General features: G+C 48.8%; 1 protein-coding gene and 1 non-coding gene across 4 annotated transcripts; both read right to left on the reverse strand.

Moving 5' to 3' along the window:
• Nucleotides 1-6,745: 6,745 nt before the first annotated feature.
• CFAP418 (cilia and flagella associated protein 418) lies at nucleotides 6,746-25,631 on the reverse strand. Of its 3 annotated transcripts, XR_001602936.2 has the most exons (7): nucleotides 25,480-25,631; nucleotides 23,485-23,572; nucleotides 20,576-20,640; nucleotides 19,970-20,035; nucleotides 16,894-16,989; nucleotides 8,362-8,469; nucleotides 6,746-7,255 (listed from the first exon to the last, which is right to left on the reverse strand). XR_001602936.2 is itself a non-coding variant. In XM_016209104.2 (6 exons), the coding sequence occupies exons 1-6, from the start codon at nucleotides 25,629-25,631 to the stop codon at nucleotides 8,439-8,441; spliced, it is 498 nt and encodes a 165-aa protein (XP_016064590.1). In that variant the 3' UTR covers nucleotides 7,468-8,438. The 3 variants fall into 3 exon arrangements, 2 of the variants coding, with proteins under 2 accessions (XP_016064590.1, XP_016064591.1); XM_016209104.2 differs by lacking the exon at nucleotides 6,746-7,255 and having other exon boundaries at nucleotides 7,468-8,469; XM_016209105.2 differs by lacking the exons at nucleotides 6,746-7,255; nucleotides 8,362-8,469 and adding an exon at nucleotides 12,706-14,427.
• A 497-nt stretch (nucleotides 25,632-26,128) lies between these two features.
• On the reverse strand, nucleotides 26,129-26,210 carry TRNAS-AGA (transfer RNA serine (anticodon AGA)). The gene has a single exon. It is a non-coding gene; the product is annotated as a tRNA-Ser (tRNA).
• Nucleotides 26,211-26,431: the final 221 nt, after the last annotated feature.

The following is a 26,431-nucleotide window of genomic DNA, read 5'->3' on the forward strand; positions in this document are numbered from 1 at the left end:
CAAATGCTTGTTGAGCATTTTAGCCTTTCGTTTTTAGGTGGGTCCATCGGCCGAAATCCAGCAGTCTTTACTTCTGTCACCTTCCAAGACAGGGCAGCCTCACAGACCTATTTCACCTGGGGATTCTGGGAGTGTTAGCATAGGCACTAGGTAGGTAGTAACAAGTGAGAAGGGAGAAAACTGGCAGAGCCTGATTAAGTTAGGAAACTACATTTCGCAGACTCCAGGGAATAGCCAGAATCACTCTGCCTTATGGATTAACGTCCGAGTGGGCAGGAAAGACCAGCTTTGCAATCTCCCCAGAGAACAGCCGGCCAGTTCCCCCGGCTTAATGTTGGGGGGGGAGGGAGAAACGGTTAAGGGGGAAGTCCTTTTCCTGAGTGCATGCCCAAAAGTAAGAATGGAGACCTTAAAGGGGAGGAGGGCCCCGCTGGTGTTGCTCAGTGGTTGTGCGTTGACCCATGAACCAGGAGATCACAGTTTGATTCCCAGTCAGGGCACATGCCCCAGTTTCAGGCTCGATCCCCGAGGCAGCCAATCGATGATTCTCATCATTGATGTTTCTATCTCTCCCTCTCCTTCTCTCTGAAATCAATAAAAACATATTTAAAAAAGTAAAGGGGAGGAAACAAAGAGAAGAGACAAACCCAGGAAAATCTGGGGGGAAAAATCAGAATAAAGCTGCCTGCCCAGGAAAAGCCAGGAAAGAGACTGGATACTTTGAAAGAGAGCCTGCTCTCTCCCAAGCCCAAGGAAATACAGAAATATAGGGAAGCTTAACAGGGGCCCCAGTCTCTTTTTGGCAGCTGTGTGGGCCTGAGCTCAGCTGGGAGCAGAGGCTGAGCAGGACTCCTGGAGCCTCGGCTGGGTAATGGCACGGCAGCTCCGGGCCCTGGCCTTCCTTCTGGGCTTGGTGGGGATGAGTGCAGGCCCGGGGCCCCGGGAGCCGGACTTCCCCAGCAACACAGAGCTGAACCACCTGGTCGTGGGTGAGGCATCGGGCGTGGTGTACCTGGGGGCAGACGGGCAAGGTCAACCAGCTTCTGCTGCCGGGGCCACTGGGGAAGTGCTGCGTGGAGTGCGGCAGCCTTTTCAAGGGCACCGAGTGATGCGAATATAAAATACCCTCCAGAGTCCAAGGTCTACCTGAAAGAGGCTGTTGATTCTCTACAGGCACCATGCCTGAGACGTGACCAGCTGCCGCTTGCAGCCCAGCAAAATTCCTGTTTGGCGTTGAGAGAAGAGTGATGCGAGTTTGGGGTGGTGGCTGTGGCTGCAGGCTCCTGCACAAACGCCAAGCACCAGGTTCTGTCTGATGTTTGACCTCTGCTAGGCTCCTCTCCCCACTGTTGGAAACCATGCTCTCACCCCCAAATCCAGCCCGCCCCACCCGAGCCCTCTGCCCAGGTATCATCCTGGGCGGGTGGAGGTGAGAAGTGAGGGTGGGGTTGGGGGGACTCAGGTCCGCTCCAGTGTGTCCTCAGCAAGAATTCCTGGTTGTTCATTGACTCAACCCCTTGTTAAGCTCCTTTAACCAGCCTCTGGACTTCGTTCTGCGTCTGCTCTCTGGGCCTCGTTAAGGTTCTGCCCAGGGTGTCAGGAATGCTGATCCTTCCTCAGCGTGGCCCCTGCGTTTCCCTCGGGGAGGGACAAGGCCCTCTTCAGCCTCCAATCCCTGTAGCTGCCCCTTTGGAATTACAGTCCCTGGTTCCTGTCCCTCAGTCTATCTAGTTTTGGGCTGGTTTCCCTTGGAGTCCTGGCAGGCTGCTTCTCGCGAAATTGTTGCCTTAAAGATCCACAACCTAGATTTGCAACCCTGTTTAAGGGCCTGCTCTTCAAAATAGAGATGTGCTGTCTAGTCCTCGGAAGTTGATATGGAAATTAGGTTAGAAACATGCCGTTAAAAGCAAGTGGGAAACCCCGAGCCTGAGAGTACCACGTCCCACCCTCGGGCCCTCTCGGTGGTAGGCTGCCCCCCTTCCTGGGGGTGCTGGGGGGGTGCTGCCTGCCCCCCCAACCTCCCGGCTGGCTTCCTCGCCTCAGGAGGCAGCTGCAGGAAAGAACCGGAGTCTCCCCAAATTTGACAGGCTCAGCAGGAAATTGGCTAAAGTCCACTGAAAAATGTGAGCTGGCTAGATCCTGGCTCTCACTGTTGACCTGTCTCAAGGTGGACCGCTCTGTGCGGGCCATATAGTGCTCTGGGCTCACGGCTCCCGACTCATCTCACTGCTGAGCGCCTTACCCAGCCCTTCAGTTTTGCCTTTTAGAGACTGTTCGTTGACAACGCCTTCTTCCTGGCCACCTGCTCCTTGCAGAGCCCCCTCTGCCTTCTCACTTGTGCTAAGGACCACACTGCCTGGAGCCCTTGTGAGTGGAGGCTGTTTGTTCTCACACCCCCAAGTTACCTGACCTGGACCCAGAGTTGACATTCTTGTAGCTGCTGCTGCTGCTTTTTTAAAAAATAAATGTTTTTATTGATTTCAGAGAGAGGAAGGGAGAGGGAGAGAGAGACAGAAACATCAATGATGAGAGAGTCACCGATCAGCTGCCTCCTGCACACCCCTGCTGGGGATCCAGCCGGCAACCCAGGCTGGTGCCCTGACAGCAAATTGAACCCGTGACCTCCTGGATCCTAGGTTGACACTCAACCACAGAGCCACACCAGCCAGGCTCTTAGAGCTTCTTCTTGCTGTTTCTAGACAGTAGGTGTCCACCCTCTGAGCTCTGTGCCGTCCTCCTACACCATCTGCAATGTCTAGATTAGTTCCTCTGCTGACAGAGAACCTAAAATAGCAATTTCACACAAGATTTTAGTTAAGTTAAAGATGTCTCAGAATTAGACAGTCAAAAGCAAGTAAGTTGCTTTCACCAAGTCCTCAGGGACCTGGGCCGCTTCCCGCTCACTGCTCGGCCATTCTCAGGATGGGACCCTCCTGGTGATCCAAGATGCAGCTCAAGCTTCAGTCGTCACGTGGCCTTGCAGGTCGCTGAGCTGTGAGAACAGCAGGGAGGAGTAGCTTACCTTGTCTCACAGTTTGAACTGAGAGGCCAACAATCTTGGGGTTTAATTACCAGGTGCTTCTCATAAATGGTGGAAGGCACAGCAAAGAAAAAGAGAGGCCCTTTTCCTGTCCTTACAATTCGGTTTGGACCCCCTAACCTTTCCCCCACCCAGGTCTCAGTTGTATTTCAGCTCCAAGCCCAGAAAAGCAGCAAAACCAGACAAGCGACCCAAAGGACCAGCTGCATCGGATAATGACCTCCTGCCCTGGTGCTGACCAATCGATCAGTGGAGACCACAACCCTGAAAGGACACACCTGGAAAGCTGCTGAATATTATAAAGAGATCTTTCCCTGGGACCTCCCCTAAGATCTCCACCCTTAAAACCCTTAAGCTGAGGACCCAGCGCTCCCAGGTGAGTTCCAGTTTGGGTTCCCACTACGCAGGATTTTGCTTGGGGCTTTGTTTTAGGCACAGCCCAAAGCAGAGAATCCCTGCCTCGCTGGCAGGCTTAGAGGTCAAGCGGACCCCAGGTGAACTCCTAGCTCTTGAGGTTTGTGACTTTGGGCAAGCAGTCTACCCTCCGTAAGCTAGTCCTTCACCTTTGCAAAGGAAGCACAGTACCCGCCTCTCAGGGCTGTGACCAGAATCAGGTAAGAAAAGGTGTGTTTTCGTACTTTGCACAGTGAAGGCCTTCAGACCTGGCCTGGGCGGTTACAGGCACCACCGGGAGATTCTATGCTGCTCAAGCTCTCACAACCTTGGGGGGCTGTAAAATGCAGATTCTGACCCTGCAGGCCTGGGGTGCGAGCTGTGAGCCTTCCAGCAGGCTCCCCGCTGGTGCCCGCTGCCCTGCCTGGACCACACCGGAGCAGCAGGCTGTAGGCACCCCCTCTGCCCTGCTCCATGGCACAGGCTCCTCACTGTTGCCCTGCTCTCCTAGCTGGTCTGGCCGCCGTCCCCAACTCCCTGCACGCTGCTCGTGGTCGCCGGAGGGATCTTCTGAAGTGGGGGACGATTGCTGGTGAACAGCCTAGAGCCACAGCAGGAGCCGCTGCTTTTGCTGGGAGAGGGCGGGAGGGCGGCGCTGTCCAGGAGTGGATGTGGATGGCCTTTTATCTAGCAAAATACTCGGAGGAGGCTTGGCTTGTGGGACGTGAGCTACCCAGGGCTGTGGGTTTTTTTATTTTTTAAATCCTCGCCCAAGGTTGTTTTTTATAGTTGTTTTGTTTTTTGTTAATTTTCACCCGAGGATATTTTTTCCGTTGATTTTTAGAAGGGGTGCAGGGGAGGGGGAGAGAGAGAAAAACCGATGTGAGAGAGACATTGACTGGTTGCCTCCCGCATATGCCCTAACTGGGCCAAGGATAGAACCTGTAACCCAGGAATGTGCCCTTGCCCTTTGGGGCATGGGCTGAGGAGGATATGTTTTTATTGGCTTTAGAGAGAGGGAGGGAGAGGGGAGAGAGGAAAACATTGATCAGTTGCCTCCTGTACACACCCCCAACCAGGAATTGAACCTGCAACCTGGGTATGTGCCCTGACCAGGGATCGAACCCACGACCTCTTGGTGTGCAGGATGATGCTCCAACCAACCGAGCCACCCTGGCCAGGGCTAGGGTCGGGCTTCATTTTAAAGGGACCTCAAGTGGTGTGAGGCCTAGCAAGAAAGATGGCTGTTTCAGACCTGACCTCCCGCTGCGTGGGGGCCGGGTCTGTTAGGCCCCCTGCTGGGCTCAGTCTCTGCTGGGAAAGGGCTTCGCAGGCGCCGGGAAGCCGGGCGATGCGCAGGGAGTGAGAGGCAGCTGCTCTGGGGCCGAGGCCAGGTGAAAGGCCCTCGGCCCGCTCTCTGCCGCCCTGCTCAGCTCCTGGGGGGCGGGGGGGAAGGGGTGTTCAGCTCCTTGGCCTTGTGGAAATGATGGTCGCACCCATGTTCAGACAGATTAAGCCCCACTTTAAAGAGCTCGAAGCCATCTCTGTAATGTGCCTGGAGATATTCTGGAGAAATGAGGAAAGTGGGCAGCTGGTTGCTGAGGAATAGGGTTGATGTCCTGGCTGAGTGGCCCCGGGCATTGCCAGGATCTGGATCCTGGACGGCCTTCCTGGGTGGGAGGGCTTCCCACCGCTTTCTGGTAGCCGTGGCTCCGGCCAGCAAGGAGCTCTGCGCTGGTTTCCCATAGTTCTAATGTCCAGAAATATAAAACTGAGATTCAATGAATTGTGCAAGGCTGAACGAAGAGGGGTGCGCTTGGAGAGTCTGGGACTGTAGCTGGAGATTCCGCCCCCAGAGGGTCCAGGGGTGATTTCTAAGTCAGGTGCTAAGAGTAGACCTGGAGGAGTGTAATTTCCTAGCTGACAAATGAGAAAATGCAGATGGCAAGTCCTGCACATAAACCACATTCAGGAGAACACTGGAGCCCCTGTGAGGCATTTTGCACTTTTTGTCTTTTTGCATAAAAGAGATGATTGGCATGAGCCTCTCTGCTCTGTTAGTGAAACACAGATGTGCACTTGCAGCTGTAGTCACACTTGGCTGGCAGGAGGAAATTGTATATTGTCCATTAATGAGCAACTAATTAAAGAGGAAGCTGACTGTCCACGGGTGGTGGCTGTTTCCACTCTGGCAGCCCAGGGTGATAAGGAAATGTCACAACACGGGGGGGGGACCTGGAGTGGATCTCTAGCAAATTATTTTACACCTACAGCAGCTCTGTGGAATTGCAAAAACCAACCCCATTTTCATAATATTCTTCTTTCATTTATTAGTCTACTTCCAGATAGTAATGGAGACAACTTATAATTAAAAACACATATGTAGCCCAGGTGGCATGGCTCAGTGGTTGAGTGTCAAACCCATGAACCAGGAGGTCACGGTTCAGTTCCCGGTCAGGGCACATGACCGGGTTTTGGGCTCCATCCCCAGTAGGGGGCGTGCAGGAGGCAGCTGATCAATGACTCTCTCTCATCATTGATGTTTATGTCTCTCCCTCTCCCTTCCTCTCTCTGAAATATTAAAAAAAAAACACACACACACACACACACACCCACCCCCACTCCCCCACCCACCCCCAACTACCATTCTGTTACATCTCTCAATTTTATGGGTCATGAATTCAGACAGGGCTTGCCTGGAACAATCCTCCCTCAGTTGGACAGCTGATGGGCTGACCTGGAGGGTCCAAGACGGCCTCGCTGAGTTGGAAGGGCTGGGCTCTAAAGGCACCGTCACCTAGAGTGCCTCCGTGTGGCCTCTTCTGCCTGTGGCTCAAACTCAGATGAGACGGGATTGACTATTTACATGCCCTGGTGGCTCAAAGTACGGTCCATCGACCAGCTGGATAGGCATCACCTGGAAGCTTCTTAGAAATGCATAATCTGGCCAGCAATCCCATTTTTAATAATACTGGCTGTAGGAATATATACACAAAGATATTCCCTAGGCATTGTTTATAACAGAAAAATATGAAACAGAAATTTCCATAAAAATAATAGTTAAATCATGGAACATCTGGCCTGGAAAGATGTCTATGATATACAATTTAGTAAAAAAAAAAAAAAAAAGCAAATGGTAGGATAATGTATGTACCCAGGACTCCACTTTTGTTTTAAAAAAGCAGTAAATATCTCTAACATCCATCCATCCATCCACCCTCCCACCCTTCCATCCAGTCCAGAAGGGTGGGCATCAAATGAACACTGGGATAGTGAAGGGATTTTTGCGGCTTTATATGTTGTATTTCAATACACAGAATGTGACAATATAAAATCATTGATTTTCTTGTTTTTCTGTACATTTAAATAAAAGAAAAACACTGTAAAAATAACACCAGATCACTGTATTCTGGGAGTATTCGTGAACAGTCACGCACAAAGGTCATGAAGATACGGTTTTCCGGTCTCTGAGAGGCTGTCAGCAGACTCACCCTTGCGATTTCCTCCGTCACCTCTGCCCAGCCTGTCGCCTGCCCTCATTTCCCATCTTCGTGGTGGGTGAGGAACGATTTCATTGCTCCTTTCACTTTAGGGCCGTGAAGGGCTGAAGGAGTCGATTTTTGAAGTGAATCGGTTAAAATGTTTCTGTTTCCTTCCAGAAGCTCGAGGTGACAAGTGCTTCTGCGCAAACTTCCTGGGTCGGCCGATTCCAGGCTGGGCCTGTCCTTGAGGCCGGTGGCTCAGACTTGGGAAGGCTTCTGTTTCCAGCCAGGTGAAAACACCGATTCCCCCGCCGCAGGATACAGTTAGCAGCAGGCAGATCTGGATGAGAAACAGAACAGAGGATGTTTTAGAAAAGTGTTCCGGTGCTTCTCCAAGAGCCCAGAGCCCAGGAAGGAAATGAGACGGGGTCCCCAGTACACGCCTGCCCCCTAGGGGCCGGGTTCTCAATTTGTTAGTCTCACCAAACCTGTGGGGCTCAGAATGCTGGGTCTTTTTAGGCCCCCAAGTCCCTGGAGCCAAGTCTGCCCCTTTTTCCTTCACTGCACTAGCTTAGCCCTGCAGGGGCTCCTCCGGGATGCCCTTCCTTCGGGGTCCCCCAGGCCTCAGTGATGGCCGACGCTGGGCTCAGAATGTGAGTTGTGACGACTCAACTGCTGACCAGAATCTGCAGTAAGAATTTTAGGCTATAAAAGGGGAAGCTTAGGCTTTCCTCTCTCCCCTCTGGGAGCCGTTACGTTTCTGGCACATGTATCAACACACAGGCCGCGGTTCCGTTGGGTCACGTTATAATCAGTGCTGAGCAAATGGGGGATGTCCAGTGTCCATTGCACTAGGTTGTGACTTAGCCAAATGTAGCAGCCCTGCCTGTGGACGTCTGTATTTTGATGTTTGGTTTTGATCAGAATCAAAGACACTTAAAAGACCGATAGTTACAGCTCCTTAGGAAACAGTGAATTCTCCTGTCTGGTGACCAGCGCCTTCGGGCCCTGTTGCCACAAACCAGCACAGGGCAGGCAGGCACTTTAAGTGAAATGCACCTGTGCTTCGAAGCTCCCTTTAAATGGACCGTAAGATGAAGCCTGGAGGTACTAAGAGATGTTTAAATCCAGCTAGAAAGCCCAGCCCCCGGGGCTCGGGTTGAGCTTCGACCCATGAACCTGGAGGTCACGGTTCGGTTCCCGGGCAGGGCACAGCCCGGGTTGCGGGCTCCGTCCCCAGGAGGGGCGTGCAGGAGGCGGCCGATCAATGATTCTGTCTCACCATTGATGTTCCTCTCCCTCTCCCTTCCTCTCTCTGAAATCAATTAAAAAAGAAGAAGAAAGCTGAAGGGGAAGCCTATTTGAATCATGGCAGAAAGTTGTCCTTAAGGTGCACTTTTTAATAGACAGAAACCTTAGCAAAGACGTCACACTCACAGCACTTACCACGCCCAGGCACCCGCTGAACGCTCTGCAGAAGTCACTTTAGGGGCCTCCTCCCATGAGCCGCGAGGTAAGCACTGTCATCTCCGCTCCACAGGTCGGGAGAAGAGGCTGGGGGAGATGCGACACGTAGAGCACCATGTCCCCGGTAAGCCGTCCGGCCAGCCTTTCAGCCCAGGCAGCCGGACCCCTAACTCGCCCGCCACGGCGGCCTCCGGGCAGGGCTGCTGCTGGACGGGCAGGGCCAGGGCCGGAGCCGGTGCTGAGCTGCTCGGGCACGGCCCGTCCCGTGCCCCTCAGGTGGGCTGCACGGAGCCTCTGCGCCCGGGGCTCATCACCGGACTCGGGGAGCAAATTAAACACCCGAAGGTCTCCCAGAGAAGCTGGGTGGGAAGGAGCCAGTGGTCTTCAGGCCAGTCAGCCGGGGGGGCCTGTGGCGGCATTTTCCAGGGTGTGCCCCAACCCACGGGGAAAATCCTGTTCAATCCCCACCCTTCAAGAAAAATGTAAAAAGAAAGCCTTATATTGAGAGTGAATCTTTCATAATTTTCCTTACACACCTTCTAGGCATGAGTTTTTAAGAATCTTGACTGTAAGAACCTGTGTTACATACTTGCTGGGGTCCAGCTTCCTGCTTGTATTAGTAAGTGCTGCTCTCTGCGGCGGCCGACGGTGCCACCGGCTCATTTTCTGAAGGCCACACGCTCTGAAGCGCTTCTCCCGCCGGGGAGCCATCCGCTGCCCCCAGATGCGGAGGGTGGTGCTCTCCCCGTGAGGTGACGGGTCACGACGAGACTCGCGTCGGACCTTGGCACTGATACCACGCTGTTTCCAGGGGCTGAGGGAAACGCTCACAATACAATCTCAGCCCAAAGTGAAATAATTATTTTAGAATAATTACATCATGATGAGATTGATGAAAGTTTAATCCTAAAAGGGACGTTAAAAATAACTCGGTATTAAACCTCACATTTTTATATGGTAGCGGGAGCTCTTAGCAAGGTTTTGGTTTTTGTTTTTTAAAGGTGAGGATACTAAAGAGCAATGGGACATGCTCAAGTCATGGAGCTACTGGTGGATCTCAACCCCGGCTTCGCACTGGAATACCTGGAAGAGTTGTTGTTGTTGTTGCTGAGAGTATTACAAATGCCCCCATTTCCCCCGGTGTGCTCCACTCCACCAGGCTCCCACCCCACCCCAGGCCTGCAGGGCGCTGTGGCCTGTCCATGGGCTGTGCACATACGCGTGCAAGTTGATCTCTTCGGTTAATCTCTTCCCACCCACCCCCTCCTCCGCTCTGAGTTCTGTCAGTTTGTTCCCTGTGTCCAAGTCTCTGGACCTATTTTGTTCATCAGTTTAGTCTGTTCATTAGACTCCACATATAAGTGAGGTCATGTGGTATTTGCCTTTCTCTGACTGGCTTATTTCGCTCAGCATAATACTCTCCAGCCCGGCCGGCGTGGCTCAGTGGCGAAGCATGGCCCTAGGATCCAGGCGATCGCGGTTGATTCCCGGTCGGCACAGGCCCGGGTTGCGGGCTCGATCCCCAGTCTGGGGCGTGCAGGAGGCAGCCGATGTATGACTCTCTCATCGTTGATTCTCTCTCTCCCTCTCCCTTCCTCTCTCTGAAATCAATATATATTTTAAAAAAACCGAAACTCTGCAGGTCCCTCCATTTTGTCGCAAAGGGTATGAGATCCTTCTTCACAGCCGCATAGTACTCCACGCTGTAACCGTCCCCCAGCTTTTGAACCCACTCCTCTGCCGCTGGGCCCTGGGGCTGTTCCGGATCTTGGCTCTGTAGCTGCGCGGCTGTGAACACGGGGCGCAGATGCCCACTGGCGTTTCTGGTCTCTCAGGACATACCCCCGGAAGCGGAACTGCTGGGTCAGTGGCAGCTCCTTTTTTAATTTTCTGAGGAAACTTCAGTTTCCCACGGTGGCCGCGCCAGCCTGCACTCCCGCCAGCAGGCACGAGGTGCCCTTTTTCCTGCACCCTCGCCAGCACTCCTTGTTGTTGACTTATTGACGGTGCCATTCTGGCAGGTGTGAGGTGAAGCCTCACTGTGGTTTTAATTTGCATCTCTCTGCCCTGACCGGTTTGGCTCAGTGGTTGGCCCATGGCCCAAAGGGTCCTGGGATCGATTCCCGGTCAAGGGTACCCACCTTGGCTGCAGGCTTGATCCCTGGTGCTGATCAGGGGACGTGTCTCTGCCACATCGATGTTTCTCTCTCTCTACCCCCCTCCACTCTCTCTAAAAAATCAATGGAAAAATATCCTCAGGTGAGGATTGAAAGAAATAAAAATAATTTGCATCTCTCTGATTGGTGACGCTGAGCATTTTTTCATGTCTCTTGGCACCTGTGTGTCCTCTTTGAAGTGTCTGTTCGTGTCTTTAGCTCATTTTTAAACTGGGTTGTCTGTCTTCCTGGTGTTGAGTTGTATAAGCTCTTTACATATTGCGGAAATTAACCCCTTATCAGATGCATCCTTGGCAAATACGTTCTCCCGGACAGCGGGCTCCCTTTTCACTTTGAGGATGGTTTCTTTTGCTGTGCAGAAGCTTTTTATTTTGACGTAGTCCCATTAGCTTATTTTTTTTCTTTGTTTCTCTTGCTTTAGGAGATGTATCGGTGAAAATAGTGCTATGTGAGATGCCTGAGATTTTACTGCCAGTTTTCTTCTAGGATTTTTATGGTTTCATGACTTACATTTAAGTATTTTATTTGAGTTTATTCTAATGTATGGTGTAAGTTGGTAAAAAAGGAAATTGTCTTCACGTTATGAGAACAGGTTTGACCATGCGGCCCCCTGAAAGGCTCCTGGGGACTCTTGAGAGTGGACGACACTCTGAGAACCACCGGTGCTCAAGATACAGGCTTTGGAAAGTGAGTGGAGCTTTGGTAGGATGAGATCCGAGGAAGAGCAGGAACAGCAGGAACAGCAAAGCGAGAAGCTGCCGCGGGGCTCCGGGAGGACACGGGCCCAGCTGAAGGGGGGACGCGGGGCTGACATAGCTGAGAAGGATCTGGAAGGAACGTGCCTTCATGCTGGGCAGCGAGGCTTAAAGCAGGCGGGGGGGGGGGGGGGCGCTTGTTTTGTTTCGTGTTTGAAAGTTGTCGTTTCAACTTACATAAAGATAAGCTGGCCATATTTACACTGACTAGTTATAAAACAAAAACAACAGCACAGCTGCTTTATTATAAGGAGTGTTCAGGGAGTGAAAACTAAGCGTGGCCCGACGCTTTGCTGTAGGAACAGGCCGCTCTCCAGCTTAGGCGGCATCGCCTCCGGGAGGGAGGCGCGCACACGAGCAGGCAGTCGGGCCGAGCGCCATCTAGTCACACTTCCTATTGTATAACTTCATACTTCAGCTTACAAAAGAGATGTCACCATTCATGTCCAGGTCACCATTTTATTTGGGCAAGTGAAACCCAGAAAGTTAAGTAACTTCCCAAGGGATGTGACTTTCAGCTCTGATTTTGCAACACCTCATGTTGCCGCCCATTGCCAAGGCTTCGGGGAGTCTGGAAGTGAACTGACCAACCGCATGTGCAGCGCTCTCTCCCATGCGGTCTGAAAGGGCGCAGAGCGGTGTCCCATACACAAATGCACGTGAGATGTCAACTCTAAAGAGCCTGTATCTTTTGAATTTTTTCTTCCCTTCAAGAACTATTTTTTTTGTAATCCTCAACTGATGATATTTTTTCCCACTGATTTTTTAGAAAGAGTGGAAGGGAGGGAGGGCGGGAAGAGAGAGGAGGGACACAGGGACACATTGAGGGGATCGACCTGCAACCCTGTGGCGAGAGGGCCGGCTCTCTAACCGCTGAGCCACACCGGCCAGGGCTCAAGAATGATTTTAAACAACAGGTAAAGTGATTACTAGGGGTAGTATGTTGGCCGATAATTTTGTTAAAACATAACAACTGAGGAAAATCAGCATTTGGAAGTGACTGCTAAGCTTCATCAGAGTACTTACTGGATACAAAGCCCTTTTTAGTTCTTTTAAATATCAGATCAGTGAACAGAGGAGGAAGGGCAATTAAAAACCACAGTCTGACAACACCCCCTTCCACCCAAGAGGGGCGGCGACACCACAGCAACATGGCTTCTCCCAGCACTTGGACCTGGCGCCTTTAACACCCCCAGTTTGTTACACACGCACGTACACACACATGCGCACACACACACGGTACACTGCTGCTCTCCAATGTAAATAAATAAATTCTCTGTTCAACTGGATGGCTAGGCACTTTTTTGTCGACATTTTAAAAGAAATTATAAAAATTATTTCAAATTAATCCCAATATGAATGTTTTACTATACAATAAAAATGTTACTAAATACAGAATAAAACTGTTTATTCAGTTCTTGGTAGGATAGAGGTCAGAGAGTATAATACAGTTCAAATAAATAAAGTAGCTACTTGAATCGACAAAAAATAAATACCTGCTAAAGGGAGAAAATTACTAATAAACATTGAAAAGAAATGGGCAAAACATCTTGTAAATTTTATAGATTTTGCATTTTAAAATTATAGTTCATCAGAAACTATGCTTTTTGTTTACACTGACACTGAAGTAATTCCATTTTGGCTTAAACTATGGTAATTTATCCCTATGTATATAAACATAATATTCTTTCTATATTTTAGAATAAAAGTTGTACAATATTAAAAAACTTATAAAGTAAATTGCAAACAAAAATGTGAAGTTATATGCACATTTCTGACAATTGTAATAATTTCTGAATTATTACAATTACTATGTTATAAAATGCCAAACAGCCCGGCCAGAGTGGCTCAGCTCGTTGAGTGTTGTCCTTGCACCAAAAGGTTGCGGGTTCGACCCTGGGTTGAGGTGCACATGGAAGGGCCAATCGATGTTTCTCTCCCTCTAAGCATGTCCTCAGGTGAGGATTACATAAATAAATAAACAAGGAGAAGGCCAAACATGGGCAATGTGTCCAAGTTATGGGATAGTTACGGTGAAACAATAAAAGTGTATCTTTAATAATTTAGTAAACTTGTTCACTTGAAGACAAAGCAAACCTCACCGTTCCGACTAATGTGCCAAATTCCACGGGGCTCTGCATGTGTGACTCTTGTTGCTGTGCTGTTTTTTGGAAATAGGTGATATCTACACAAACTGAAGGAGGGAGAAGCTAAAGCCTGGCACACGCCCTGTCATCGCTGTGCACACCGCGCTAGGCCCAGGCGCGGCGCCCACTCACCACAGGCCAGTGCTCCGGGACGGCTTCGGCCGCATCCAAGCTCCGACCCTTCCCCCCAGCAGCTCTGCCTGGGCGAGGCGGTGTCTACACCCCTCGGTGACCTCTCTGTACTGGCCGGTTTTATCCCATTTAAATGCTGTGAAGGAGGAATATTTATGCTAAGTGTACTAGCAGTTGGTAATAAATGGCTATAGATTAGTAAAAAACTCTTTAATTACACTTCCGTTAAATAGGAGAGAGGCTGGCAAAGAAGAATCTAGATAAGTTGTTACCTTACTTACAAAGTGAAATGTCCATATATCAAAAAAGAGTAATTCCAAAATGTTAAATGTTATTTTCTTAAGTCCATTTGGTCTTCGAAAATCTGTGTAGTCATTAAATGAAATTTCTTGTCTTTTCCCAAAGGGCATGGCGCTGCTATGTGCCTTTCCTTAACTATTGTGACGACCAGTGGAGACTGCTCACGGATGTATCTGTCTGACTGAAAGCTCCACGTTCTTTCTTATTTAATCCCCACCTGAGGATACTGTTTTTAAAACTGATTTTTAGGGGGGGAAAGACAAAGAAAGAGAGATCAATGTGAGAGAAACCGATCCGCTGCCTCCTGTACATGCCCCCCGGGGATCGAACCCACAGCCCTGCGGTGCTCGGGACGCTCCCAGCCGGCGGGCGGGCGGCGCTCAGTGTTTCCCGCACACCCAGCGCAGCCGGGGCTCGGCGCCCAGCTCGGCCAGGCCCTCGGCGGTCCTCCAGCTGCACTGGCAGGCGTAGGCCCGTGCTCCTTTCTTCTCCACCAGCTTTGTTTTTAACTTGTGGGACTCGGGCATGTTGTTCCTGTTAGAAAAGCGTGAATGTTTCAGAACAGGGGCTGTGCCAGGGCCGAAGACATGAAGGTCTAGTGGCTTTCTTTTCCCATCTTGACAGCATCTGAACACAACAAACCTCAGTTCCCTTCACACAAGCACCAGGAGATGTGCTCCTGTGTTCTTTCTGGTGGCATCTCCTCGGGAACTAATACTTTTTCATGGCAATGCTCTACGCCCATCTATTAAGGCTGTTTAGAACACAAGGACCTAAAAAGCTGAACTATTGGCCTTATCAGAGATGAGATGAGAATGGGGCGACTCGCTTCCTGGACTGTTGGCTAAGGTCAAGTGAGAGCAGAGTGAAAGGCCTGCGGCTCCCCTCCTGCCTCACGCACTCCCCGGACCACGCCCCAAAAGCCCACTACGGGGACCAGGCACAGACGCTCGGAGGGAACAGGCTTCCGACGGGTTAAGTACAGAAGTGATTCATTACTAGAGAGAAAGTGTGGGTTATTTCTGTGTGTTGAACTGACATTCTTTCATTTTTTAATGGTATGTTATTTACTTATAGTATTAGCAACAAAATAACCGCCTAACCTACACTACATGACAATGTTAAAATAACTAAATCAATTGGCAGGACCATCATGAAAATGATAACTGTCTGATTTGATGCAGTTATGAAAAGACTAGATAAGTTAATTTAACTAATTGAAAGTCAATTATGATTTTCATGATAACCCATGTACTGAATTTATGTAACTATTCTGTGGCAGAAGAAAAATAGAAAAATTCAAAATAAAATGATAAAAAATGCAAATTAAAATGATGAAATACAATATAAATATTAAAAAAGATATAGTCCCATCTTTGCTTTTTGTGTCCCTGCAGTAGAAGGCAGGCTACAAAGTGCCCTCTGGTGGCCGATGGATGCCACACTCAGGACTGTATGGTACAAAATCCAGGCACAATTTTGAAGGTTAGAACCTCACAAAACCTGAGAGATTTTCCAGGTAAACTGTCTGATTCAGGAAACAGACTCTGATCAGCTAAGTGACTTAACTAAGGGGATAGTGAGCCAGGGGAAGAGATGAATCATCCAAATTTTATCAGAAAGAAAAAAAATCCACAAAACTAAATGTGTTTAATAAAAACTAAATAGTTAAATGAAGAAAAATGTTCATTATTCAATCTGCAATATATTTTGACAAATTTAACACCTGATTGACTTCTTTTTTAAAATATGATTTTTAAATTGATTTTAGAGAGAGAGGAAAAGAGAGGGAGGAGGAAGGGAGAGAGAAACATCAATGCGAGAAGAGACACATCAATCGGTTGCCTCTCACATGCAACCTCACCAGGGATTAAGCCTGCAACCTGGGTATGTGCCCTGATCAAGAATGGAACTGGCAGCCTTTCGGTGCACAAGCTGATGCTCCAATCAACTGAGCCACACAGGCCAGGGTGTGGCTGAATCTTTAATTAGAGATTTTAGGAGCAGGAGCCATGAATAGCCGGGGAACTAATTAATACATTTCAAATGCTTTTTAAGAAACACATATCTCAAAAGTTCAGAAAGAAAATTTCATTATTTCCCATAGAGAAAATGATTTAATAGAAAAACAAAGCATTTTGTTCAGCCACCATGGCATGATAATCAAGTACAGTTTATACTTCTTTCAGAAAGTTCTAGAACTTGTCAAAGCTGGAATATTTATTCCCCTCATTTATAAAATAAGGACAATAAAACAGCATGACGTCCTGAGCATAACAGTGTTCAAACAGACACCACTAGAAACAAATGGCTCCCCACGTCCTGCTGCGCATCCAGTGGCATCTGCAAACCTTTTACCTCGCTTCAGTCACCACCTCTTCTGAATTCCCTCAGCAATTCCTCCCTCCCCGCTAAGTGTCGCATCCTCTCCCTGAAGCCTCCGCCTCCGCGCCTTCCCCATGATGCATGAGTGTCTCACCTCTTCCCACCCACAGAGGTGAGCTCCTTTTCCTACCCAAGGCTCCCTTTCCATCAGCGCTCCAGACCCAAGGTCTCCAGGACCTTGTTACTCACATGCCTTTACCTCCCACATCTCCCCCACCCCAGACAAAGGTGGATGGCAGGTGGGGCTGGATCGTGGAGGGTCTCGGGTGCCATACTAAGGAGTTTGGACATGATTCTGTAAACAGAGGGTTTTGGGCTGGGGAATGGCATACTCTTAGTTCTGCTTTACTTCTCAGCCAGGAAAAGGTGGTCTGAAAAAAGAGACTGGGGGCAGAAAAGTCAGCAAGGAGGCTCTATCTATAGTCTTGCCCAGGAGTAACATGTTCTTCCTGGGCTGACAGCAGGCAGATGTTAAAAAGGAGATGGAGGAGAGAAACACTGAAGAGGCAGAGGCCACACAATCTGGCCATGTCCACCAGGAGACATTACAGCAAAATAAGGAATATAAAGTTATACTTGGTAAATTTTTCACAGTGGAATTCTTTGGAAACATACCTGAAAAAGAGATAATCGCATGACTTGTCCCACATGCAGTCATCGTAGCTTACTACCCTGAAATCGCACGCTGTACAGCGCAGATGGTCACACGCTCTGTTCGGAGAGAAAGGACAACACATTAAAGATTATTAAAAATATGGTGATTTATTCATAGGCTATACCACATATTACAAATTACTAAGTAAACAAAAAAAGGAAAGATTAAACTGATTATACATTTTTATACTAAAGGACTAATTATATATTTAAACTTTCAGGTTAAATTTCTACGCATACCCATTTTACTAAGATCTCATACTCTGGACACCTGTGCACACATGTATATTGTACAGATATAAAAGAAACAGAGGATGTGTAGATCTTTTAGTTCAGTGGTTTTCAAACTGTGTCTGAGGGAGGTCTTCACTTCTGTAAGTTGCTAACTTTCCTACTGATGTTTTCAAGGGTGACTTTATATAACTTTCAAGTTTGTTTTTATTTTTTCAATAAGGACATAATCCTTCTGCAATTAAATAATAAAATAAAACCCACCATCAGATATTTGTCACTTATTTCTCTTAAAATTCAAATATGGTAACTTCCAAATTGCAAATTCCTTTTGGCCTAATGGTTCCTTTGAGAATAATGCTGTTTCTAAAATTATGCTTAATCATAACAGTAACTAAACATTCAAAATCTATACAAGTTTCATAAGCAATCCCAAATTTTCTTTTAAACTGTTAGCAACTTATGAAGTTGTATTTGTACATATGGAAATCAGACACAATTATGTTCGTACACATTTGAACTTGGTTTTGAATATACAGTCAGGAAATGCGAAATGATGGTCCCAGTGCTGCTATACTTTGCTATCTGATGCATACGCAGTTTATTACATGACGGCACAGAGTGTTAACTTTAATGCCTTAATACATATGTGCAATTTGGCTGAATTACTGCTGTTGTGGGAACTATAATTTTGAATTTCCTGACATTTTGTATGTGTAAAATCTCAACCATAATGTTACATACAGCTTTTTAATTTAATTTAAAATTTAGTGGTTTATTCAAATCTATTCACACTACCACAGTTTCCTACAAACACTGTCCTTTGAGAAAAATAAAACTAACTTGCAGCTAAGAAATCATTCGGCTGCTACGACTCACTTTGTTAGATCATAATTAGTACCAGTCTATGGAACGACCCAGTCTTGCAAGTAGTTTAAAACATAATTAGAGGAGTAAAATTCCATTTGGCTTGAAAACAATGCTTTCGTTTTATCTATATCTTATTAATGCCACTGCGGTTCCTGCTACTATTCTTTCTCCTTTCCACCCCAAAGGGTAAAAACTCAAATCTTTATGCTCTGCAATCACTGAGTATTAGTCCTAAACCAGAAGTCTACCCAGAATCCAAACAAACAAACCACATGGAAAATAGGCAGCACAGACTCGGTTTCATTTATGCCCTGGGCGTGTAAACCAGCGCTTATATTCAGGGCTGAAAACTGTTTCTCTTCCATAGCTGGGTACAACTAGAGCACACCTAAAATAAAGTAATGATTCCGATGAAAGACAGACTGTCAGGTTTCTTTCTCTAAAATGTGGAGGCAAAGGAATACAAATGTGTCATCAACAGTTTTGTCCCTTTGTTCAACCAACCAATAGAAAGCTTATTATTTTAAAGACGTTTATGGTGGGAATGCCCCAAATACAGCCCCAAATGGTCTTTTGCCCGTGGTTCTTTGTTAAATCCTGTCAGATCTACACAGTGGACTACGGAGTCGTGGTGTTTGGACAGTTGGAAAGGAACAGCAGCTGCAGTAGCAAAACCATCAAAGATTCTCCCCTTACACACATCACATGGCCTTCTACAAACTGGTTTACTAGAAAGCACAGTGGAGCTTTCAGGAATCAAGTCACACGTTCGAGTCCTTGCTTTGTAATACTTCATGTGACCTTGGGCAAGGCATGTTACCTGGGAGCCATTCTTAACAGTGTTCTCTCTTAGCCATTAAATTCACTGAATCTTGCAAACTCTAGATTCTAAGTAGCTTGAATGTGACATCTTTTCCCTACAGTACTGCCACCACTCAGATCACAGCCACCACTATCATCTCTTCCCTGGACGACTGTCACCACTGCCTGCCGACTGGTCTCCCCCGGTCCTCTCCCGTCTTGTCCCTCTACCTCCCAACCCATTTTCTATTCAGCAGCCAAAATAACTCTCTTTAGAAACACAAATATGATAAATATGATTAGGTGACCCCATCTGCTAAAAACCAACCAGCCAGCCAGCCAGCCAGCCAATGGCTTTCACTGCAAATATGCCAAACTTTTCTAAAATCTAGAGGACTATAGGAGCGCGAGCAAACCAGATGTCCCTCAGCTACCTGCCCAGCCCCCCGGAGCCGTTCCTTCCCCCACTCCCCCACTCCCTGCGCCAGCTCTCCCGGCTCCCAGGCATGTAACAGGCCCCTCTCTGGCCCCGGTCCCCTCTGCTCAGCTTCTCACTTCCTATCAGCCTGCCTCAGCGATGCTTGCTCAGGGAAGGATTTTCTACCCTTCCTGTAGCTGGGGGCCAATCATCTATGTTGTAGTCCTCTCTGCTTCCCTTCACAGCACGCGCTATGTGAAAACTAAAGACTTCTTTTTGGGGTTAGTTATTAGAGCCTCTCCTCGAGACCGAAAGCTCAGGGCGCAGCTCCTCGGGCTGTGTGGCCGTCGGGGAAGCCCTCGGAGCTGCACAGCCGCCTGCTCTGCTTCCCACCCACTGGCTCCCGCTGCCCCGAAGGAAACCGGCCAAAGCAGCTCCTCTCCTGGGTCCCGTGGAAACCAGGCTGCGGCCGGAGTGGCCCAGGCACGTCAAGTGGGGCTCAGAAAAAGGCGTCAACACAACGAACGGCATAAGCCCAACGCCACAGCTCTCAACAGCTCTCCCAAGACGAACTAGGATTCCAGTCAAGAGCTCTTGGATTGGCTAATCAAATATGCTTCTCACCATGAAACGATTGATGCCAAGATAACAACTATGTTTTAACAACAGGGTATCAATTTGGAAAACCTATAAGAGAGTCTGTTTTTGACGTCCCACCTCTGTGAAGTAGTCGTTCCGATGCCACATGGAGCAGAGCTTCCCCCCAGGTACACGGGGCTGCAACTAGACATGTTCAACAAACGGGAAAAAAGAAAGTTACCAGAAAGAAATACGAGAAGTTAGTTTCATTCTGTTGACTCTTTAGTCTTATAATCAAACTGTATATTTTCCTGAGCAAGCCAACTACTTTAAAGAGGTATTTACTCTGGGATCACTGCTCTACGGGATATAACTTGTATGTTCAGGAACATGCAGAGTTAAAATGAGTCACAGAAAAATGTGTTTGCCAAATAGTGTAAGGGACAAAGTAAATACTGAAAACTATAACAGAACATTAATTCTGAGAAACTATTCACACTTTTTTTTTTCACATGGCAGAAAATTATTTACAATAGCAATAATCCCCGATTCAAGTTCCTTTACACCACAGGGTCGCAGACAGTAGGAACACTACAGGTATTGCTATTGGTCTTTCTCCCGAAAGCCAACCAGTGCTTTGTTGCTCAATGTCACTGTTGTGCGACTGGTAATAAGATACACGAGACTGTGCTCACAGTGTTTGCTCACCAGTGTGTATAATCTACCAAAGCGATCTCAGCTTACCTTTTACCAAGGCCTTGAATGGACGCTCTGACAGATGTGGTATCTGAAGATTTAGACTTTAATTTCTGTTAAAAAAACAAAACAATAAAAGGCCAAGAGTAACTTAGATAATTGTAACATGAAAACTAATATTCTTTATTTTATAACAAGAATATTTTTTAAATGGCTTAAATAAAAAATAATTGTATCATTTTAAAGTTTCGGAAATAAAAACAATGATCATCAAAACCTTTTCCTTCAAGGCAAAAGGGAAGTAGACCTCCCCGAGGAATCGGCAAATTACTCTGCTAACTTTTCGTCTAGGAAGTTGATATACTGCCATTATTAGCATGCTAAGATTTAGAGTCACTTTATAACTCTTCAGTTAATACTAGAGTTCAGTGATTTAATATGAAGGACCTTCTATTTAAAACCTCATCCTGGAAAAATTCAATTGATGAGGGAAAAAACCTCAGGCTCATTTTTAAAGGCTGTGAATGGTACTCACCTGAACTAAAAATAAACTAACTAAACTCCTGGGTAGCTTCAGGAATATTAATTTTGATCAAATGCAAAGGTATCAACCAATAGGCATTTGAGGAGAATGTAGAACTACCTGGCCGCAGCCACACAGTAGTTCCTATATGGTTACATAGCAGCAGCAGCAGCAGGCATTTATTAAGTGTTAACTGGCACATGGTACCAAACAGCATAAACCAACCTGCATACTCGGACCACCGCCAAGCAGAGGAAGTGAGACGGAGAAAAGGCGATTCAAACTATGCAGAGACATGCCTTCATTTTACCTGGTAGGTGAGGAAACTTAATGGAGGCAAAAATATTTCATTTTACTATTTCTCTTAACTTTTTATTTGATGTTAAACAGAGCTGGAAAAATCCGGGGTGCATGTCTCAAAAATAACATGCATGAGTCTCCTGTTTTCCGGAATGTTTCGTGTACCATCTGGGCTCGGCTGACTTGAGGCTGGCCTGCTGTTGGTTCTGGGCTTTTCTGTGTGGGGCTGAGAGCAGTTCAGAAACACAACAGGATGGGCGCGCCTGGGGGAAGGAGCAGCACTCTCGGAGCACAGTCTGGCCTGGGGGGGGGGCTGGGCCGGCCCCTCAGGCGCTTCTGTCTCCAGCCCGTGTTCCATAGACCTGCGCTCCTTCGGTTTATTTGGGTTGCTTCCTCCCTTGCAGGCTGGAAAGCTGCATATAACTAAAAGGAGGAGCCTATAGAAGTACATAGAAGTTTTTTTCTTCACGATTGTAAGTTGCTTTGATTTAAAATTTGTATGTTTTTCCGTTAATCCGCACCTCCTCGCCCGAGGGTATTTTTTCCATTGGTTTTGAGAGAGTGGGAGGGAGGGAGGGAGAGAAGCACTGATGTGAGACACATTGATTGGCTGCCTCCCACTGGGCCAGGATCGAACCCGCAACCCTTCAGTGCTCGGGCCGGTGCTCTAACCACCGGGCCACACCGGCCAGGGCTCAAATTTGTGAATCTTCAAGCCAGGCCAGAGCAGTATTCCCTTCTGCTTCGGAAATGCCCCAAACTGAAGAAGTGCCTCACATATGGATACACAGCCTGGAGGCGCTTAATAGACAACTGCTCGGGAGATCCTGTCACAAGAACATCATGGCGCTCAACACCCCTGCTGCTGGGCTGACATGTTAATCACCTAGGCCAGCAGCGTATTAACTTACCTTGGGTTAACTGAAAATGTTAAATTTAGAGAACTAAAGATCTGACAATCTACCCTAGTCATTTTACTCTTCGTATGGTTGACAAAAATGGAAGTGGCCCATGTCCATATCCTTACCAGCACCTCTGCCTAGTGATTTTCAGCCCAGTTTTGCTTTAATCTTCCCTACGTTTTAAAAAAACCTCGTTGGTATCATATGTATTTTTTAGATGTTTTTTACTTTGTAGTCCTTGTAACTTAAGACTTTCATTTGGTCCCTTTCTTTAAAATCTAACAAATATATTTTGCAACCACCAAAATGGTAATTCTCATACACGACTGGCAAGAATATAAATGATATAGCAGTTTGGAAACACGTTGGCAGTGAGTAAAAAAACTGAAAACGAGCGCGCCTTATAACCCAGCAGTTCCTCTTCAAGGTCCACACATCCTAGAGAAGCTCCTGTGCACAGTAAAAGGACGCAGGATGGCTGAGGCACTGTTTGCAGGAGCAACAACCAGGCCTAATTTAAACGCCTATCACGGGGATATGGGTAAGCTGGAGGAACTACGTAACAAGCTACCACATGTCAGCAAAAACTTCATGGCTATACACCCATGTGATACAAGGACAAAAGTACGCAGAGAGGATAATGGTTACCTCTGGAGGAAGGCAGTAAGTAGGATCTGGACAGTTCTTAAACTAGTTCTATCATTTTTATTTTTAAAAAAATCAAGAAAAGCAAGTATGGCAAAACATTAACATATGTTCAGGATGAGTAGTATCTTAAGAGCTTTATTTTCAGTCTTTTAGAAAAGTGTTCTTACAGAGTCTACAAATAAATTTTCCAACTTCAGGTAACCAACTTCAACTAGGAGTTGACTTTTGTTCTACCAATTTTTCTAATTTCATATTCTTGCTGAGAAATGAGTATCAAAACACATACTGAGAGTTTCTAATATTTTATCTCTTTTACAACTCTACATGGCGCCAGCTCTTTGGGGCAGGCCCGGGGGGTGGAGTCAGGCCCTGGCAAGGGCTGCCAGAAACCTTGTGGACATACGGACACAGAGTTGGGAACTGAGAATCTTGGCCTAACAGGGAGAAGAGCTGGATGATAGTATTTCTCAGAATGCAAAGAACTATAGATGCTTGTGCACTCTGTAAGTTTTCAGACTATTCTAAACATGTCTTAAATAATGAAAAAAAAAAAAATTACTGCATATTTATAACACTTGACTTACAAAGGATTTTTTATCAAAGTTGGGATCTTCAAATATTTCATTAATAAGACTGTCAAGATCATCTTCTCTTTTAAATCTTTCTGTTGATCTGAAAAACAACAAAACACCTGAAGCTTAAAAGCATATAGTGAGGCAGAACAGGAGAGTCAGCTTACATAAGATTCTGACCTATAATTAGGTCACAGTTTCATGATGCCTCATCTGTGTATGCTTTGCTACAGAAATGAAAAAAAATTGCGATCATTTCATTGAGAACTCATACAAATTTTAAAGGACAGTGTAACATATTTTAATTTTTTTGGTCTTTTGCTACTATAATATTAACTGAAGGTTAATAAACATTTATTGCTTTTCCCCTAACTTTGCTTCTTATAGTCTAGTCATTTTTTAAAAAAATATCTTTATTGATTTCAGAGAGAGGAAGGGAGAGGGAGAAACATCGATGATGAGAGAGTCGTGATTAATCAACTGCCTCTTGCACGCCCCCTGCTGGGGATGGAGCCCGCAACCCAGGCATGTGCCCTGACCAGGAATTGAACCTGGATCGCCTGGATCCAGAATTTTAATGCTTGACCCTTATATACCGGGTAGGGATTGTATTTGGCGTTAGGGTTAGGGCCTCTGCTTCTTTTGCATAATTAACCTTCACGACTACATTGTCAAATGAAAAGTTTTAACACACGAAAACCGTCCTGGTTTGCTGCGGCTTTTATAAACGTGCTATTGAGAAACCTGGCGTAGCAGGGCGAGATGCAGCTCTGGAAGCACTGCGGATGGATTTTAGCAGGACAGTGAGAGGCTACGGGGACAGGCATAAGGGGCCCTGGTCGGGAGAGCACCCCTGGGCGCCCTTTCCACTCTCAGCAGCCTGATGCGGGCCGTCCTACCCCTCTGCGCCTACTTCCAAGACAACCAGGCTCTGGGAGGCTGTCTGATCATCAAATTCCATGCATTCCCCAAAGGCACGGAAAAAAAGAATAAAGGGACTAGCAAGGTAGCGCCATCGCCGTGGGGCAGGGATGCTGGGCGTGCGGGGAGGAGCGCAGAGGACCCCAGCACCGAGGTCACGCACGAATTAGAGTGGCTCCTGCGGCCACAGCTAACGGAAGGGCCGCCAACCGCTCAAAGCAGTCATTTCAGTTGGCTGCACAATTGCTTTTCAGACCACCGACCGGCACGCAAACTAAGTTTTACAACTGGCTTCGGAACGTCAGCATCTTTTCAACGTGCGTCTCTTCCGAGCGTGAGCTTTTGTCAATAAACAAACGTCGTTAGAGGGAAGCCTGGTGGGTTCGGCCACAGCCCGGCTGAGCAGCACCCGCGGGAAATCCGCGCCGCCGCGGGCGGGAGACAGCGCCCCCTGGTGGGCCGCCCCGGAGCCGCGTCCTCCCGCCGGCGCTCCCCGCGGGGCCCACGAGCTACCGCGGCGGGCGCCCGGGGCGGGTCCGGGTGGGACCCGGGGCTGCGCTTCTTGTCGTGGGGGCTGCGGGGGGCGATGAGACGAAGAGGAAGTCCTCCTATTTTATGGTTACACAGAAGGAAACGACGGGAAAGTGCGAACGGTAGTTTTCCGGATCAAAGCCCAAAGACTTAAAAAAAAAATTTCCCCGAATTCTCCGAGCCAAAGAAAAACAAAAATCAGCAAAAGAACGGGATGATTTTCCCCCCACACCTGGTCTGGGGACTTCTGCGCTTGGGGAAGGGGCAGCGAGCAGGGGCTGAGGTCGTCGAGCGGGGCCGCGGCCGCCCCGCCCCCGCCGCCGGGAAGGCCCCGGGGTTCCGCCCGCCGGAGGCCGGGGCGCGCGGGGCGGGGCCCGCTGGCGGGGGCGGGGCGGGGCGGAGTCGGGGCCCGGTCGGAGACGCCCGAGCGCTCGTGGACGCGGCGCTGGGGTGTGCGCGGGCCCAGGGGCGGGAGCTGAGGCCCTCGGGCCGGCAGGGCGGCTCGGGGCCCGGAGCAGGCGCTACCCGCGGAGCCCGCCCGTCCCGCCCGGTAACCTGAGCTTTTCTTTCGCCTCCGCTCGGCTCCGGTCGTTGCTGAGGACGCCGCGGCCGCCCGGGGGCCGCTCCGCCGCGCCCAGGGCCAGGGGGTCTGACCCGCAGAACTTGGACTCCACCTCGTCCAAGAGCTCGTCCAGGTCCTGCGCCATCTTGAAGGGCTGCGTCTCCCCCGCTCTCGGCGCGGCGGCGCCGGGTGGTCTCCAGGGCAACGCGAGACCCCGCCGCGCCGCCTCCACGCATGCGCGCGTCCCGTCCCCCCCCCCCCCCCCCGCGGCCCCTGCGCCGGCGCGGACGCTGACGCTCGCGCGGGGGGAGGCGCTGGCCGCGAGGTCGGGCCGCGCGGGGCTCCGGCGGGCGGGAGGTCGGAGCGCAGCCTCCGGGCGCGACCTCGCTGCGCTGCGCTGCGCTGCGCCCTGGCTCGGGCCGGGCTAGCTGCCGCGTGTCGGGCCCATCGCCCCCTGCTGGGTCCGGTTGTCACTGCGTGCACACGACTGCCCCGCTCCTCCGCCCACTCCGCCGGGGTGGCAGGGGGGTCCCCGTTCCGCTCCATCTGTCCTTAAAGCCCGGGCGCTATCCGCGGAGGTAAAAAAATGGGGAGTTCTCCGATAGGAGAACGGGCGTTGGATGCAAAAATAGCCTGGCTTCCCGTAGTCGGCAGGATTCGAACCTGCGCGGGGAGACCCCAATGGATTTCTAGTCCATCGCCTTAACCACTCGGCCACGACTACCCCTGCTCTTGGCTTCCGCAGTGAGGTCTATATGGAAACTTTGCACAATGTCTGCTGCAGTAACGTAGTTGGATCAAGAGGAAAAACATTGTAAGGGAACGTCTGAGTGTTAGGCGCTAGTGGTTTTAGCTCTTTGGAGAGGGGAGGAGATCCTAGTACTGCTGTGCACCTGCTTGCACAGGGATGGAGCCGTTTCCAGGAGGGAGCCTGGGCCCTGGGCC

Source organism: Miniopterus natalensis, chromosome 16 (genome assembly GCF_054644295.1).
Source record: "Miniopterus natalensis isolate mMinNat1 chromosome 16, mMinNat1.hap1, whole genome shotgun sequence".
In the NCBI taxonomy this organism is placed as follows: domain Eukaryota; kingdom Metazoa; phylum Chordata; class Mammalia; order Chiroptera; family Miniopteridae; genus Miniopterus; species Miniopterus natalensis.

Bases quoted from the DNA above. Each gene is read 5' to 3' on its own strand.
- CFAP418 (XM_016209105.2), bottom strand. From the start codon at position 25,631: ATGGCGCAGGACCTGGACGAGCTCTTGGACGAGGTGGAGTCCAAGTTC. The intron at 23,573-25,479 runs GTTACCGGGCGG...GTTGTTTTTCAG, and splicing joins GAGGCGAAAGAAAAGCTCAG to ATCAACAGAAAGATTTAAAA. The intron at 20,641-23,484 runs GTAAGTCAAGTG...TTTTTTTAACAG, and splicing joins ACTTTGATAAAAAATCCTTT to AAATTAAAGTCTAAATCTTC.